Source organism: Dasypus novemcinctus, chromosome 2, assembly GCF_030445035.2.
Source record: "Dasypus novemcinctus isolate mDasNov1 chromosome 2, mDasNov1.1.hap2, whole genome shotgun sequence".
Taxonomy (NCBI): domain Eukaryota; kingdom Metazoa; phylum Chordata; class Mammalia; order Cingulata; family Dasypodidae; genus Dasypus; species Dasypus novemcinctus.
Genome location: NC_080674.1, coordinates 77204615 through 77218394, shown reverse-complemented (window position 1 = coordinate 77218394; position 13780 = coordinate 77204615). Strand labels below are relative to the sequence as shown.

Genomic DNA, 13780 nt, shown 5'->3' with positions numbered 1-13780 from the left:
GAGAATCCTCATCTGATGCGAAAGTGAATTTAAAGGAGAAAATGACGACAGAGGGTTTAATGGAGCAAACAGGGCTGCAATACAGCCGCAATTCCAAACCCTGGGCGTAAATGAAAGCTCTCAGCTGAGGAGGAAAAGCGCCTGTGAGTCAGCGCCTTGGTCCCATTTCCCCGCTGAAGCTATAATGGAAATGCTATCTTTCTGTTAAATGCCGCTGTGTCCTGATTACCCCTGAGTGTGGGGAGAGGGGTGAAAGGCTGAAAGACAACTTTTACATATGAACTATCAGTTCTTGAAAATATTGCTCATTCTTTTGTGAATGGGCAGCAAATTTCTCTTGCAGGTCAGTAGCCTGTAGGCATGAGAATGGGTTTGGGGTCAAGAAGAGCCAGACCTTCTAAATGGTCTCAGCTGTTGCAGGTAGCCGATGTCCTGAGGCCCCGGCACTTCCTTCTGGCTTTGCTGCTCCCCCTCCCTCCCTTCATCTCTTTGCTACAGGGGGAGAAGCAAACAGCCCAGCAGCTCATGAATGGAAGGAGCTGGTCACCAGGAAGGTGGCTGCAGGAAGGGTACCTGACACGATGGCATCCAAGCACTCTCCCTTCTCAGGCCTCTCCCGAGCAGGGTGAGGTAATTTTATGTTGAGAATTCAGATGTTGGCACCTGTTTGTCTCCTGAAAAATTTTCTCCCCCCGGGGAATTGATGTGAAGGGAAAGCTCCACCCCTGGTCAGGCGGAATGCACTGTCCATCACCAACCCCTGGCCGCTGCCCATGTTTGACTCATGGCTTCAGGTGCAATCCAAACACCCTATCTGATGTTCGTCTAACTTGGTAAGAATCCTGCCAGCTCTACAGAGTCCCTCATGACCAATCCCACACTTACTTTGTATCCAAGGCTTATCTGGAGACAGAATTCAAGTGTCACAGCATCAGACTCAGACTTGGGGCTTTAAATCCTGACCATTTTGCACAAATACAGAAAGATGTTGACCAGAAGCTTGGAAGAGGTGCACCTTTCTCCACCAGGCTCATGGCCATCTGCATTGTTTATCATTTGAAATACACTTGCAATGTGGAGGCCATGATCAATTCCTTCCCTCCAGGGCAAATCCCATTACCAACATGAGCAGGGCCAGCACCTGGCTCAAAGTGACTTTATTTATTTATTTATTTATTTATTTATTTATTTATTTATTTGAGGTTCCAGGAATTGAACCCAGGACCTTGTTCATGGGAAGCAGGCACTCAACCACAGAGTTACTGCCGCTCCTCAGTGACTTTAAGTTCACACATTTCTACCATACCAGGTGAAAACTCAATATGCTGCTGTCCAGGTGGTACTCAAAGGTCTCCTGAATACAAGAGGATGGAGGCACATGAACTTCACGTTCTTGTTGTTTCTATGGGCTGCAGCTTCATTTATACAACATGGAATTTCACGGGGAAAATATAATGCTTTTTTTCCAGAGGCTATGGGGAAAGTGGATAGACTTTTAACCTCTTGTCTATTTTAAGTAAAATAAAAATATGTGTCATGGAAAAGAACAGTTATCTCATGGAAGGGGGCAGTCTGAGTGAGGCCTTTCCTGTGACCCACAAATAAACCCTGTGCTTGAAATCCGTCAGCCTGGCACCTGGGATGGATGATGCATGCGGGCTGACTCTGCCCTTGGGGCTTCTTGTCATGAACACATGTCCTAGCAGATAGTGGTCTGCCTGCCCATTCCTTCCCCTGTGTCCCGAGCAGATGTGGTAGGACCCCTCCCCTGGAGGTGGTAACTCGCATCCCTTCCCCCAACACTGTCTAGATGCCTGTGGTGGTTTTTAAGTTGATTCTAAACTGGATGGGTGAGCATGCACTTTAGCCTGGACAAGGTCTGCGGTACTGCGGCTCAAACGCTGATTAAACAAGAAAATGTACAAAACCTTGCAGGTTAAGTCTCACTCTTCTCTTTCCTCGCATTCACAGCCTTCCATTTATATCATGAAGTCCTAAGAGGCCAGCATACATACAGGCTTCTGAGCTCACCTACCAGGTGGGAAAGCAACTGAAGAATCTCAAACCTGACTGGATGTTAGAACTATCTGGGGACTTTAAAAAATTATTGATACCTGGTCTCCAGCCACAGAGGATCTTATTCAATTGATCTGGGAAGAGATCTAAGCATGGGTGTTTTAGGGGGTGAGGGAGACAGGGCACTTTTATTAAAAACTGCTTATGAAAAAATGAGCATTGATATAGAGATGTGCAAAACTTTTAACTACCCAGCTTGATTACTCTTTGCAACTGAACCCCCTGAGAAGCCCTACCCAGATCAAGATAAATAATAGCATCATGGCCCCAGAAGCCTTGGCCTGGGATTTTTAAAAATCAATTTTGTTTGAAAAAATTAAAACTCGACAAGTTGCAAGAGCCTAACAAAGTTTTATGTTACATGAATTACAGCTCAATTTTAAAAAGATCATAACAATGATTTTAAAAATCTCTACTTAATTCTGATGAATAGACTGGATTGATCGAAACAATTTGTTGCTTTATGTCAACCTTCTGGCTATGGAAACCCTTCAATAAACATGGGCCTAAGGTTTTAATATTCTATGTTACTGATTTCTTCATCAGCTCATTATTTCTCAAGGTTCCATCAACATAAAATTTAATATCAGCCTTCTCAGCTATATTTAGGTTTATTATGTGATGTTGTTTCAGTAACTTCTCATGCATTGTTCATGATTCACAGATCTTTCCTCTTTCCAGGTATATATAGATTAAGTAGCCTTTTTGGTTTATAAACAAGACATATGTGTACTTGAGAAAAGTAAAAGTGAGAATCATGCTAATTCTTCCAGGGTCAGCTGCCGACGACAGGTGGCAAGGCAAGAGAGAAAACCTGGAGCCATCCATGGTTAGAGGGCAGGGAGGTGTGAAAGGCAGGAGACTGAGGGATGAAAATACAAAATAAAAAACAAACCCGCCTAGGCTTGGTGCAAAGATGCAGACTGAAAAGCCAATCTGGGTTTTGAGCTCAGCAAGGCCAGCAGGAGAGATTCTGAGAGATACGACTGAAGGAGGATCAGTAAAAAGACAGCCATAAACCTAGGGCATCAAGGAGCTATGGAGAGCAAATCTGGCCAAGCCAAGGAGCTGTGCACAGAGGCAGAGACAAAGAACAAGACTAGCCGGAAGGGTGGGACTGAAATCCAGCTAATGCTGTGATGCGGGGGTGAGTACTGCATCCGCTGGAGGGGGCGTCTCATGTTAATTTGCACGAAGGCTTTGTCTGGGCTAGTGGCTAATCTGGGAGCCATGCTGGGTAAGACTGGACTCTGTCCAAGTTCTCATTTCCTTTTTTGCCTCCTTATACATAGTTCCTAATAATTAATTCCTTACATGGCAGCTAAGTCGCTTCTCCATTTGAAACAGCAAGTTGAGCAAGGCATGGATTAGACAGAGGAAGGTTCTGAGGTCCTCAGGTCTCAGATGAAAGAGAAGAACCTCCTTTTATTCCTCAGATGGTGGCAGAAGACAAGCGTCACACGGATAGGAAGAACTGCTTGTTTGTGACCAAAAGAGACCAAAGAGCCTACAAACAAGACACTCATCACTAGAGCTTGTACCCCAAACACAACTTAAATGTTTGGCAAACAAGTTTTTTTCAGGCCAAGAATCCAATTCCTTACATTTAATTTTTGTTGTTGTTGCTAAATACAGTTGTGGTTTTCTCGTAACATTTTAGGTCTATCCAAGGGAAGAACATGACAACATGAATTTTGTAACTCAGTATGGTAAAACAAATACAATGCATCAAAAAACTACTTTGATTTTAACAATTAGGCATGTTTGCTAAGGTAGTTCCCTATCAGAACTATTTTTTATGATAGAAAATTGCTCTCTTCTAAAACAAAAGCAGAATAGAAAATGTAAAACAAAAGCAGAACAAATAGAAAATGAGCAAAACGTGAGTTTTTGAAATCTAACTTTTTTTTTTTTAGGGAAGTACCAGGGATTGAACCCAGGACGTCATACATGGGAAGCAGGCACTCAACCACTGAGCTACATCTGCTCCCCTCACATGTGATTTTAATTTACACAATATTTACAGTTTGCAAACTTCAGCCCATTTATGTATATGTATATATATAAAAAAGTAACCTGAATACCTCTTGCCACTGCCCTTATGTATTGAATTCTATCCCTGGGTTCTATCACCTGCTCCCTACATTTCACTACTGGGGGTTGGTGAAGTACCAGGTGGCTTTTAAAAAAAATTAATTTAATTAAAAAATTTTTTTTGTGTGTGTGGTGAAGGAAAGGCTGTTAATGTGGAGTCCCCTCTGGGGGTGAAAACTGGCAAATCAACACAGGAACAGGAAGTGACTAGGAGAAACTGGGAGGGAACATGGGGACGAGGACTGGGAAGCTACCTCTTAAGTTCTGCAACCTGATTGTCCATGAGAAGATAGGCTTCTTCCCACCCCCATTCCAGTTCAGCGCTGCCAGAAGAGGTGGGGCTGACATGGGCTGAGCTCTGGACTGGGACCAGAAACAGTGAATATAGCATCTGCATGTGCCTGGTGGGTCTGACAGTCCCCCAAACAAATATAAATCTTGTTGCTTAATATGCTGATTCAGAACTGTGTATCCTCTCACCTCCACTTAGGTGGGGACTCCAGAGTTGATAGTACATAGGAAAAGAATGAGAGTGGCTTTAAAAAATAGAAAAAGGCAATAATATTTCCAAAAGGACTATTGACACAATCTTACCTGATATAAATATCTGTATAGGTAAAAGAAATCCCTGGAAAATATGAAAGGGAGAAGTATGATGATGAGAGTGATGTTCTAACACCAGCACTTACAAGAGAGGAAAGGGATGGGCATGGAGGCAGAAGGAAAATGAGGTGGCTACCTGGTGCTGCAGGACCAGCCCCTTACCGTAGTGTGGGATGATGGCCCAGGCCATGGCAGAGGCATAGATGCCACCGATCATCCAGAACATGCAGAGCCAGCTCAGATGCTCACCCCGCTTCTCCCGGGCCAGCACTTCAGCAAAGTAGGAGAAAACAGTGGGAATGGCTCCTCCAATCCTATCAAGAGGTAAAGAGAACACATGAACTTGAGACCCAAACAGCCAGAGTGAGATGGAAGGGGCAGAGCCCAAACAAGTTTAACACATGCTCACTGCAGAGAACTTCTAAAGCTCAACATAATGTGGAATGTATACGTTCTATCATCTTATAACTTTAATATCATGGTCTTCATGTTTAAAACAGGTTTATTATCCTTCCAAGAACTTGGACCTGCAATTAAGATATAGTGCCAAAAGGTGGCAGCAGTGAGCTACTCACATGGTTTATAAGACCTAGCCTGAGCTTCAGATGGGCTTTCTGCTCAGTGCTGAATGTTTTGCACAATGTTTATTTTAAAATTACAGTAATTTGGTATAATTTAGTGACTATTAATTAACCCCTTAAAAATTATACTGTAATGTGTCTCCTATGAAGTAGTGCCTTGGAAAATAGCTTTAAACAGCTCTGTGGGACTGCCTGCAATCAGTACTCATTCACTACTACCCCATAGCAGCTGGTCCTGCTAGTCAGACTGATGTGTCAACAAACAAAGGACCTTTGGGGTCGGTTTCCTGATCCTCTTGGGTCCCAATCTAGCAGACATCACTGTTGAATGAATATAATGTAAAAGAGGCACTGATAAATCAAACAAGGAGCTGCTGGTTTAGATACCAATAGAATGGAGTATGATACTTCCTTCCATTCAGGGCTAGTTATAAGAGCTGTTGTCTCAGTTCTGGAAAGCTAACACAAACAGTGACGACTTCTCAGACACCCTAGGTTAGAGGTCCTCAAATGAGGGTTCATGAAATAAAAAACTTGTTTGTTCTAGGGAGATCGGCCATATATTTCATCCGAATTTCCAATAGGCATTGACTCCAACATTTTACAAGCACTGCCCCCAAAGAGCAAGGTAGTTTGGAAAAACATTGCTTATTATCCTTTCAAGCAACTGTGAATTCTTTAAATAACAACAATAACAATAACAATAGGATGTGTAACAACATAAGCAGGTTGTGGAAATAATATCTAGTGATATATGTTTAAAAGTATGTACTGATTTGTTAATTTTCAGATTTCTGTAAGATAAATTGCTGTTTCATACAAATTTGAGGCCAAGCAGTAAACATATGTTTATCCATTTAGCAATAACTGATTTTTATAGCCTCTGACATAAAACAATATTGGCAGTGACCTTAACAAATGCAATTTGGAGAAAGACCATATTTGCAGCACACTGAATGTACCAAATGGACCACAGGATTTATAAGGTCACACTGTAGCAGCTAATTGGTCAAAATAAGACATCATTTTGTGCGTTTGCCCCTGCTTGATGTAATGCAGTAGTTATCCATTGCTGGACATGGGCATATCTCGTAGGCCAGTGTTTTTCAAACTGTGGGCTGTGGAATTAATGTAGTAAGTTCTAAACATCGTTTTAAAAATGAAATAGAGATGAAAATATGTAAGTGTAACTGAAGTAATAAAGATAACTATTGTTTCAGGAAACTTTGTTTCTATTATATACATATTTATACATATCTATGTATAATGGGCCACAATATGTTTCTTAGAATTGCTATTAATAGAGTTTAAAATCAGTAATTAAAGCATTTATACCTGTTCTCTGGGGCTATGAATGCGGTAGTTCTGGCTAAAATCCCTAGAGGTATAACTCCATCTAACTTCAAATGCAATAAATGGCGACTTAGCACCATTATTCACAGGAGTAGCTAACCAGATCCAAGTCCATCAACCAAACCCTTAAACAAGAAACATCTCGTGGGTCATCAGAGTTGACTCTATACCTGTAGTTCTCCTGCCTGGCTTCTTGAAGCACTCGCACCGTGGATAGCTAGCGCTGTTCACGGATTGATTGATTAATTCATACAAACAAAATCAAATTATTAAGAGCCAATCATCAACTATATTTCTACAAGGCTCTGAGTATTCAAATCTGAATAAGACATAGCCCCTGTCTTTGTGTAGCTCAAATTATAGGTGATAAAGCAGCAGAAAAAGAGCGAATGCTGAGTATTTTAAATATTCTGTTTAGCGAAAGTCACATACTGCTCACCTCTTAGTCATTTTGCGAAATCTCCCCCTTTTTCAAAGACCCAATTTCTCATGGCTATTCATTCACAGCATGACAGAAATTCCTAAGAACGGGTTAACCGCAATACAATAGCAGAAACTAGCAAATGATAATGAGCCAGTAGCTTCTATCAGTTGAATGCAGCAAATGGCAAGAGAAAATACCCCATGAGAAAGGCACATTTGCTATTAGTCTTTGGAGGTAGGCTCTGCTTTTAACTCCATCCAGTCAAGCTGGTCTCTGTGGTCCAATTCTGTAGAGGTCATTAGGGCTCAACGGCAATACCTGCAGAGCAGGGCCAGGCCTTGGACCTACAACACAGAGGACACATGGCACTGCAGACATTCTCTGTCATGGGTGGCCTCTGCAGTGAAGCAGGGCCACAGGGACAATACTTGGGGGTGGGTTGCAGAGGGCACATGTACAGGGGCAGCCTACACTATTCACATGTCACCTTTCCAGCACTCGGCCAATTGGCCCACCTACTTCCTGATGATTTATGAAGGATTCTTTTTATTTTATTTTTAATTAATTAATTTGTTTATTTATTTTTGCAGGTTGTACAGATTTATTTTTCAAATACCACAAGAGACATACAAGAGCAGTGCTTTCTCAGGGCAGTCCCAAGGACCAGACCAGTTTCAAACTGTACCCTAGAGTAGCTCCAAAGGTGACAGCAGAAGGAAGAAGAGGATCAGACAGGCTTGGGCCTCTGCTCCCTGTCTTCAGTAAACAGACTTTTGAAGTTGACACCTTAGACTTGGCCAATACTGCATTTTAAACCGTCACATCATAGCCAACTTCTCACTCATGCTCAATATGACAAAACTACTATGTGGAAGGAAAAGGAATCCTTTCAGATGAAATGAGACTTGCTGAAGTCATGCAAATTTTATACTTCATTCATAAGCACTCAGAGATACCTAAATTAAACAAGTATAGTCAACTCTGCAACAAGTGAGATATAAGAAAACAAGGCAGGAAGCAGGGTGAGGAAAGACAAATACCAGGGCATGTTTGCTAGAAATGTGTTGGGGAGAGAAAGGCAGACAGGCATTGCTTTGTTCCTTTCTAAATCTGCTGTCAAAAGTCAAGTCAAAAGGGGCTCTGTGGCCCCATGGTCTCTGGTACTGCTGGGAATCAGCGACCCTGGAGCCACATCTGGAAGACCTGCCTAGGATCTGCCCACAGAACTCATCCATGAATTCCAAAGCACTTAACATATGAAGGATTCTTAAACTAAGGATCATCTCCAGCACTTTTGAAAAATGCATCTTACTAGGTCTTAACCCCAGAGAGTCTGGTTTCTGCAGTCTAGGAATCTGCATTCTTATCATGTCCTGGTTATTCTGTGGGGGGTGGCTTCCGGACTCCACTTTGAGAAACACTGTGTGAGGCCAACATCATTGACTGATGGTAGGTCTGCACCCTTCCAGCAGGCTTGGCATTGGGGAGCCAAAGGCTCCACATCCCTCAGAAAGCGGCTGGCGCAGCCTCTGAAGTCAGACACATTCCTCTTTCAGAGGTTGACTGTGCTCCTCAGAAGCAAGGCCTTGGTTTAATCTTTCAAACTTCTTGTTGTCATGTTCCCTGTGCCTCTTCTCCTCACTTAGGAGGAAAGGAAGAAGAAGGGCTGTTCTATGGGAAGATGCCCCCAAGGCAGTGGAACATTCACTGAAGTTTTTTTTTTTTAAAGATTTTATTTATTTATTTATTTCTCTCCCCTTCCCCCACCTCCAGTTGTCTGCTCTCTGTGTCCATTTGCTGCGTGTTCTTCTGTGACCGCTTCTATCCTTACCAGAGGCACTGGGAATCTGTGTTTCTTTTTTTTTTTTTAAAGGTTTATTTTTATTTATTTAATTCCCCTCCCCTCCCCCGGTTGTCTGTTTTCTATGTCTATTTGCTGCGTCTTGTTTCTTTGTCTGCTTCTGTTGCCGTCAGTGGCACAGGAAGTGTGGGCGGCACCATTCCTGGGCAGGCTGCACTTTCTTTCGTGCTGGGCGGCTCTCCTTACCGGGCGCACTCCTTTTGCGTGGGGCTCCCCTACGTGGAGGACACCCTTGCGTGGTGCGGCACTCCTTGCGCGCATCAGCACTGAGTATGGGCCAGCTCCACACGGGTCAAGGAGGCCCGGGGTTTGAACCGCGGACCTCCCATGTGGTACACGGACGCCCTAACCACTGGGCCAAGTCCATTTCCCCTGTGTTTCTTTTTGTTGCATCTTCTTGTTGCATCAGCTCTCTGTGTGTGTGGTGCCATTCTTGGGCAGGCTGCACTTTCTTTCGTGCTGGGTGGCTCTCCTTATGGGGTGCACTCCTTGCACGTGGGGCTCCCCTACGCGGGGGACACCCCTGTGTGGCAGGGCACTCCTTGCGCACATCAGCACTGTGCATGGGCCAGCTCCACATGGGTCAAGGAGGCCCGGGGTTTGAACTGCGGACCTCCCATGTGGTAGGCAGATGCCCTATCTATTGGGTCAAGTCCGCTTCCGTGAAGTTTTCTTGATGTGTGCCTAACTTTACAAATTGCTGTAAAGTTCTGCATCAAGCCTGCCTTCTTCTATTTGATTTTAATGACTGAACAGAGATCATGAAACACTGAAAACAATGGTCAAGTGAGTGTCAAGTAGCTGGTCCCCTAAGCAGCAGTTTAAGATAAGCAACTTTAATTTGGAAAGACCTGAGTTAAAAGAACACAACCCTTGAAACATACATTTAAAAAATTTAACAATGTTTTGAACAGATTATAAATGGTTTTGTTATAACAATTTAGTGGAAAATAAAGTCTATATTGCAAATCTTTAATGCTACTCCCTTCTTCATCTTATTGAAAAATCTGTTTCTTTGAACCCAGGCCCCTAATTTATGACTCTGCTTTTCAATGCATATAAGGATGTGACTTTTCACATCCTAATTAATGTTTCACCAGGATTCTGGACGTTCGATATGTAAGAGCTGTAACTCACACTTTGTGAAGGCATAATTGCTTCCCAGGATATGCCAGGTCCTTCTAGACTGAGATAAATGTGCTTGATGTGGCTAAAACTGCAGTTTGAAAACTGTTGACTTGTCTGTTAGTTTAAACCAGTAATTTTAAAGAGAATGTCAAATTTTAGGGACTTATAAGCAACCCAGCTTATTTTGATTTAATGCCTCTCTCTTTTTTTAAGGTGGTTATTTTTGTACGGATGTCTGTCAGTATCCATTTGTAAGGCAGACTGCAAGGAACTCTAATACCAAGGGAAAAATAAGCCTGAAGACTGAGAGATTCTATTTTAATCCTCTGTAAAGTTCTCCAGACTCAGAGACCTATGAAACAATCCAAGCATTCGTTTTTCTTATTGTGGACTGATCCTCTCCTTTGGGAAAAACATTACTCCTCGCCTCCCCATGACATTCTTAAGCAGAGCTGTGATGTTAGCTTTACCCGTGTTCCAGAGCCCAGCAGAGGGCTTCGACACTGTTCACACTACACTGAAGGTTCCCTGAAGGTGGGGATTATATCCTAATTCATTTCTGAATCCTTAGAGTCTGGTTTAGTGGACATGCACCCAGTGTTCATTTAAGAGAACTGGATCGCGCAAAGACTACCCAGTCATGATGCGGTGTGCCAAACCTCCTGGAAAAATCTGTTCTGATGACTTAAACATCCCCCAGTGGATGGAAACAAATACCTTACTTCCTGGGTCAATCTGGAATGGAAGTTCTGACAGCAGTGGAGCCCCTACGGACTCTGCAGCTTTGGGCCTGAGTTACTCTATGTCTTAGTTCCCATGATCATTCCGCTGACCAGAGGCCCCGATGGTCCTTCCAGGGAGAAGCCTGGGCAGCTTCCCAGGGCACTTCTAAAACACCCATGTGCCTTCCAGAAAAATGCTGTAGATGCTGAAATAACCATCAGTAAATATATTTAGATAAGAGATAAAGTGAGTCTTCACATTCTAAAATACAATTGGGTTCCTACAATAAGTGTTAAAGATGAGAGAAAGCTGCCATCCCCCCCCCCCCCCCCCCACTGATCTTATTGGTAAAAAACAGACAAACAAAAAAAGTTCCCATTACTATTCACCCTCAATATTTGTGTGAAGGGTTAGTACATTTCCTTATTTTTTATTATATTCAAATATGATTTCTGAGAATATGTGAAATGACAACAATGTTTAAATGGCGGTGCTCAAATTCTCATGTATGGGTGGTTCTAAATCAGGAGCAATTTCTCCTCCAAGGGAGACATGTTTAGTTGTCACAATGTGGACGGGGGAGCCTCCTGGCATCAAGTGTGTAGAGGCCAGCGTTGCTGCTATACATCCCACATTGCACAGGACTGCCCCAACTCAAAATACCAATAGTGCCAACACTGAAAAACTCTAGCTATGAATTAAACACAGAAAGGAATTTATATTAAAAAATCCATAATATAAGGCATAAAATGGGTCAACTTGTACATTACCTGATGAGTAACGCATCTATAAATCCAGTTAACCTGAAGACTTACTTTTGTTCATTATGTAATTATCAGTTAGTTAACCCTGAAATTTCCTGAAGTTCATTTTTGATGGAATATTTGCATAAATAAAGCAATTAGATCAGAATTTTTCTCAGGATTGGATATTAATCTATATTGTTAGCTGTCAAAAAAAGGTAAAATCTTAATTATCCTTGGTAACAGGAGACACAGAGGGAATCATAATTGACAACTTGATATAGTTGGAGGATTAGCTAGCTTTTAGCACTGTGTTATTTCTCCATGAAAATTTAAATACAGATGTATTAGTCAGCCAAAGGGGTGCTGATGCAAAATACCAGGAATTGGTTGGTTTTTATAAAGGGCATTTATTTGGGGTAGGCCATAAAGCATAAGTTACTTCCCTCACCAAAATCTATTTGGAGCAAGATGACTGCTGCGGTCTATGAGGGTTCAGGCTTCGTGGGTTCCTCTGGGCTCAGCTCCTCTGTTTTCTCCACAAGGTCAGCTGTAGACTATCAGGTGAATGGCTCTGTCTCTCTAACCAGGGCTCCAGCTTAAGACTTCAGCATCAAACTCCAATATCAAAACTCTGACATTAAGAACCCTCAACTCTGTCCTTTCCCATGCCTTTTATCCACCAAGGGGTGGGGACTCAACGCTCTAATGATGAGGCCCAGTCAAAGCCCTAATCATAACTCAATCATGCCCAGGTACAGACCAGATTACAAACATAATCCAATATTGATTTCTGGAATTCATAACCATATCAAACTGCTGTAAGAGATATACAGAGGTTCCAAAAAAAGGAACACCTGAATTTACACAAATGAAATAGAACGCAGATATTTAGAATTTGAAAGTTATGTTTATTCCCCCAAGTAATCTCAATTTTAAGTTTCTACAGCTTTAATTACAGAAATATGAAGGAACTAAAAAATCTGCATTAAAATAAATTCCTAAAATAAGTTGAGAGGCCCCCACACACCCCTTCCCCCCAATGCACATACACCACAGACACAATTCTTCAATCAGTGTGCTGAGGACTCAGTCCTGGGACTCTGGTACATATCATGAAACATACTTTTTTGCCTCCAATAACCTATGGCAAGTTCGCAAGTGGGCTATTGTATAAGGCAAAGATTGTGTCAGTTTTACAGATAATGCGCCACCTCTGTTGCAGAACTTAAGACCTGGATGTTAAATCAGTCTATGATAGCAGGATGAAGGAGAATGCCAAATAAGTCAAATCTCACACAAACCTCACTGAGAACCTGGGAGGCCTGAGTGGCCTAAGCCTTGCTGGGGTCGCAGACACACCTTATATTACTCCAGTTCAGAAAGGCTGCTCAGTAGAGGATTGGGTTTGTGCCTGTACCTCATCATAATGATTTATGCATACCATTCAGTCAAAGGTGGGGTTGGGGTTCAGGTTTCTGCAATGAAAGAAGGAGGCTACTGATAAAAGAGTAACTCTATTTAAAACGGCTTGAAGGATGAACTTTTAGGAGAGAAATTATGGAATGTTGGACGACTTCTGTCCCAACGAGCGATTCTACTGAAGAATTCTGTTCTGCTTTAATTTGCCAGTGGGTAAGTAACAAAGTATAATTTCATTCTAATTTATTTCACTATGTGATTGTCCAACAGTTCTTTACTTCAATCTTCCATTTCCCATTTCCATTGGGAAATGGGGCAGTGTGTGAGTCCCCAAAGCTTGAGAAGCTTAAGTATCCACAGAAGTAGATGTGGAGCCACTGGGGTAAATAGTGTAGTCAAAACATCAGGAAAGGGAAGTGGATTTGGCTTAACAGATAGAGTGTCCACCTACCACATGGGAGGTTCAGGGTTCAAACCCAGGGTGTCTTGACCTGTATGATGAGCTGGCACACATCAGCACTGCATTGGGGAACCCCACTTGCAAGGAGTGAGCCCTGTAAGGAAAGCTGCCCAGTCTGCCCAGGGTGGCACCGCACACACAGAGAGCTGATGCAGCAGTGTAACTAAAAGAGACACAGATTCCTGGTACCACTGACAAGAATGCAAGCGGACACAGAAGAACACAAAGAGCAGACAACTGTGGGGGTGGGGTGGGGGTGGGGTGGGGAGGGAGACAGGGAAAAGGAGAGAAATAAATAAAACAAAATTTAAA

At 42.6% G+C, this 13780-nt stretch overlaps 1 protein-coding gene across 1 annotated transcript in view; it reads right to left on the bottom strand.

The window, feature by feature from the left end:
• The window catches only part of SV2C (synaptic vesicle glycoprotein 2C), a 300901-nt gene that overhangs the window by 127765 nt on the left and 159356 nt on the right, over positions 1-13780 (bottom strand). Inside the window, exon 4 of the mRNA XM_058275057.2 lies at positions 4936-5087. Within this exon, the coding sequence (XP_058131040.1) occupies positions 4936-5087 (152 nt within the window). The remainder of the gene's footprint in view (positions 1-4935; positions 5088-13780) is intronic.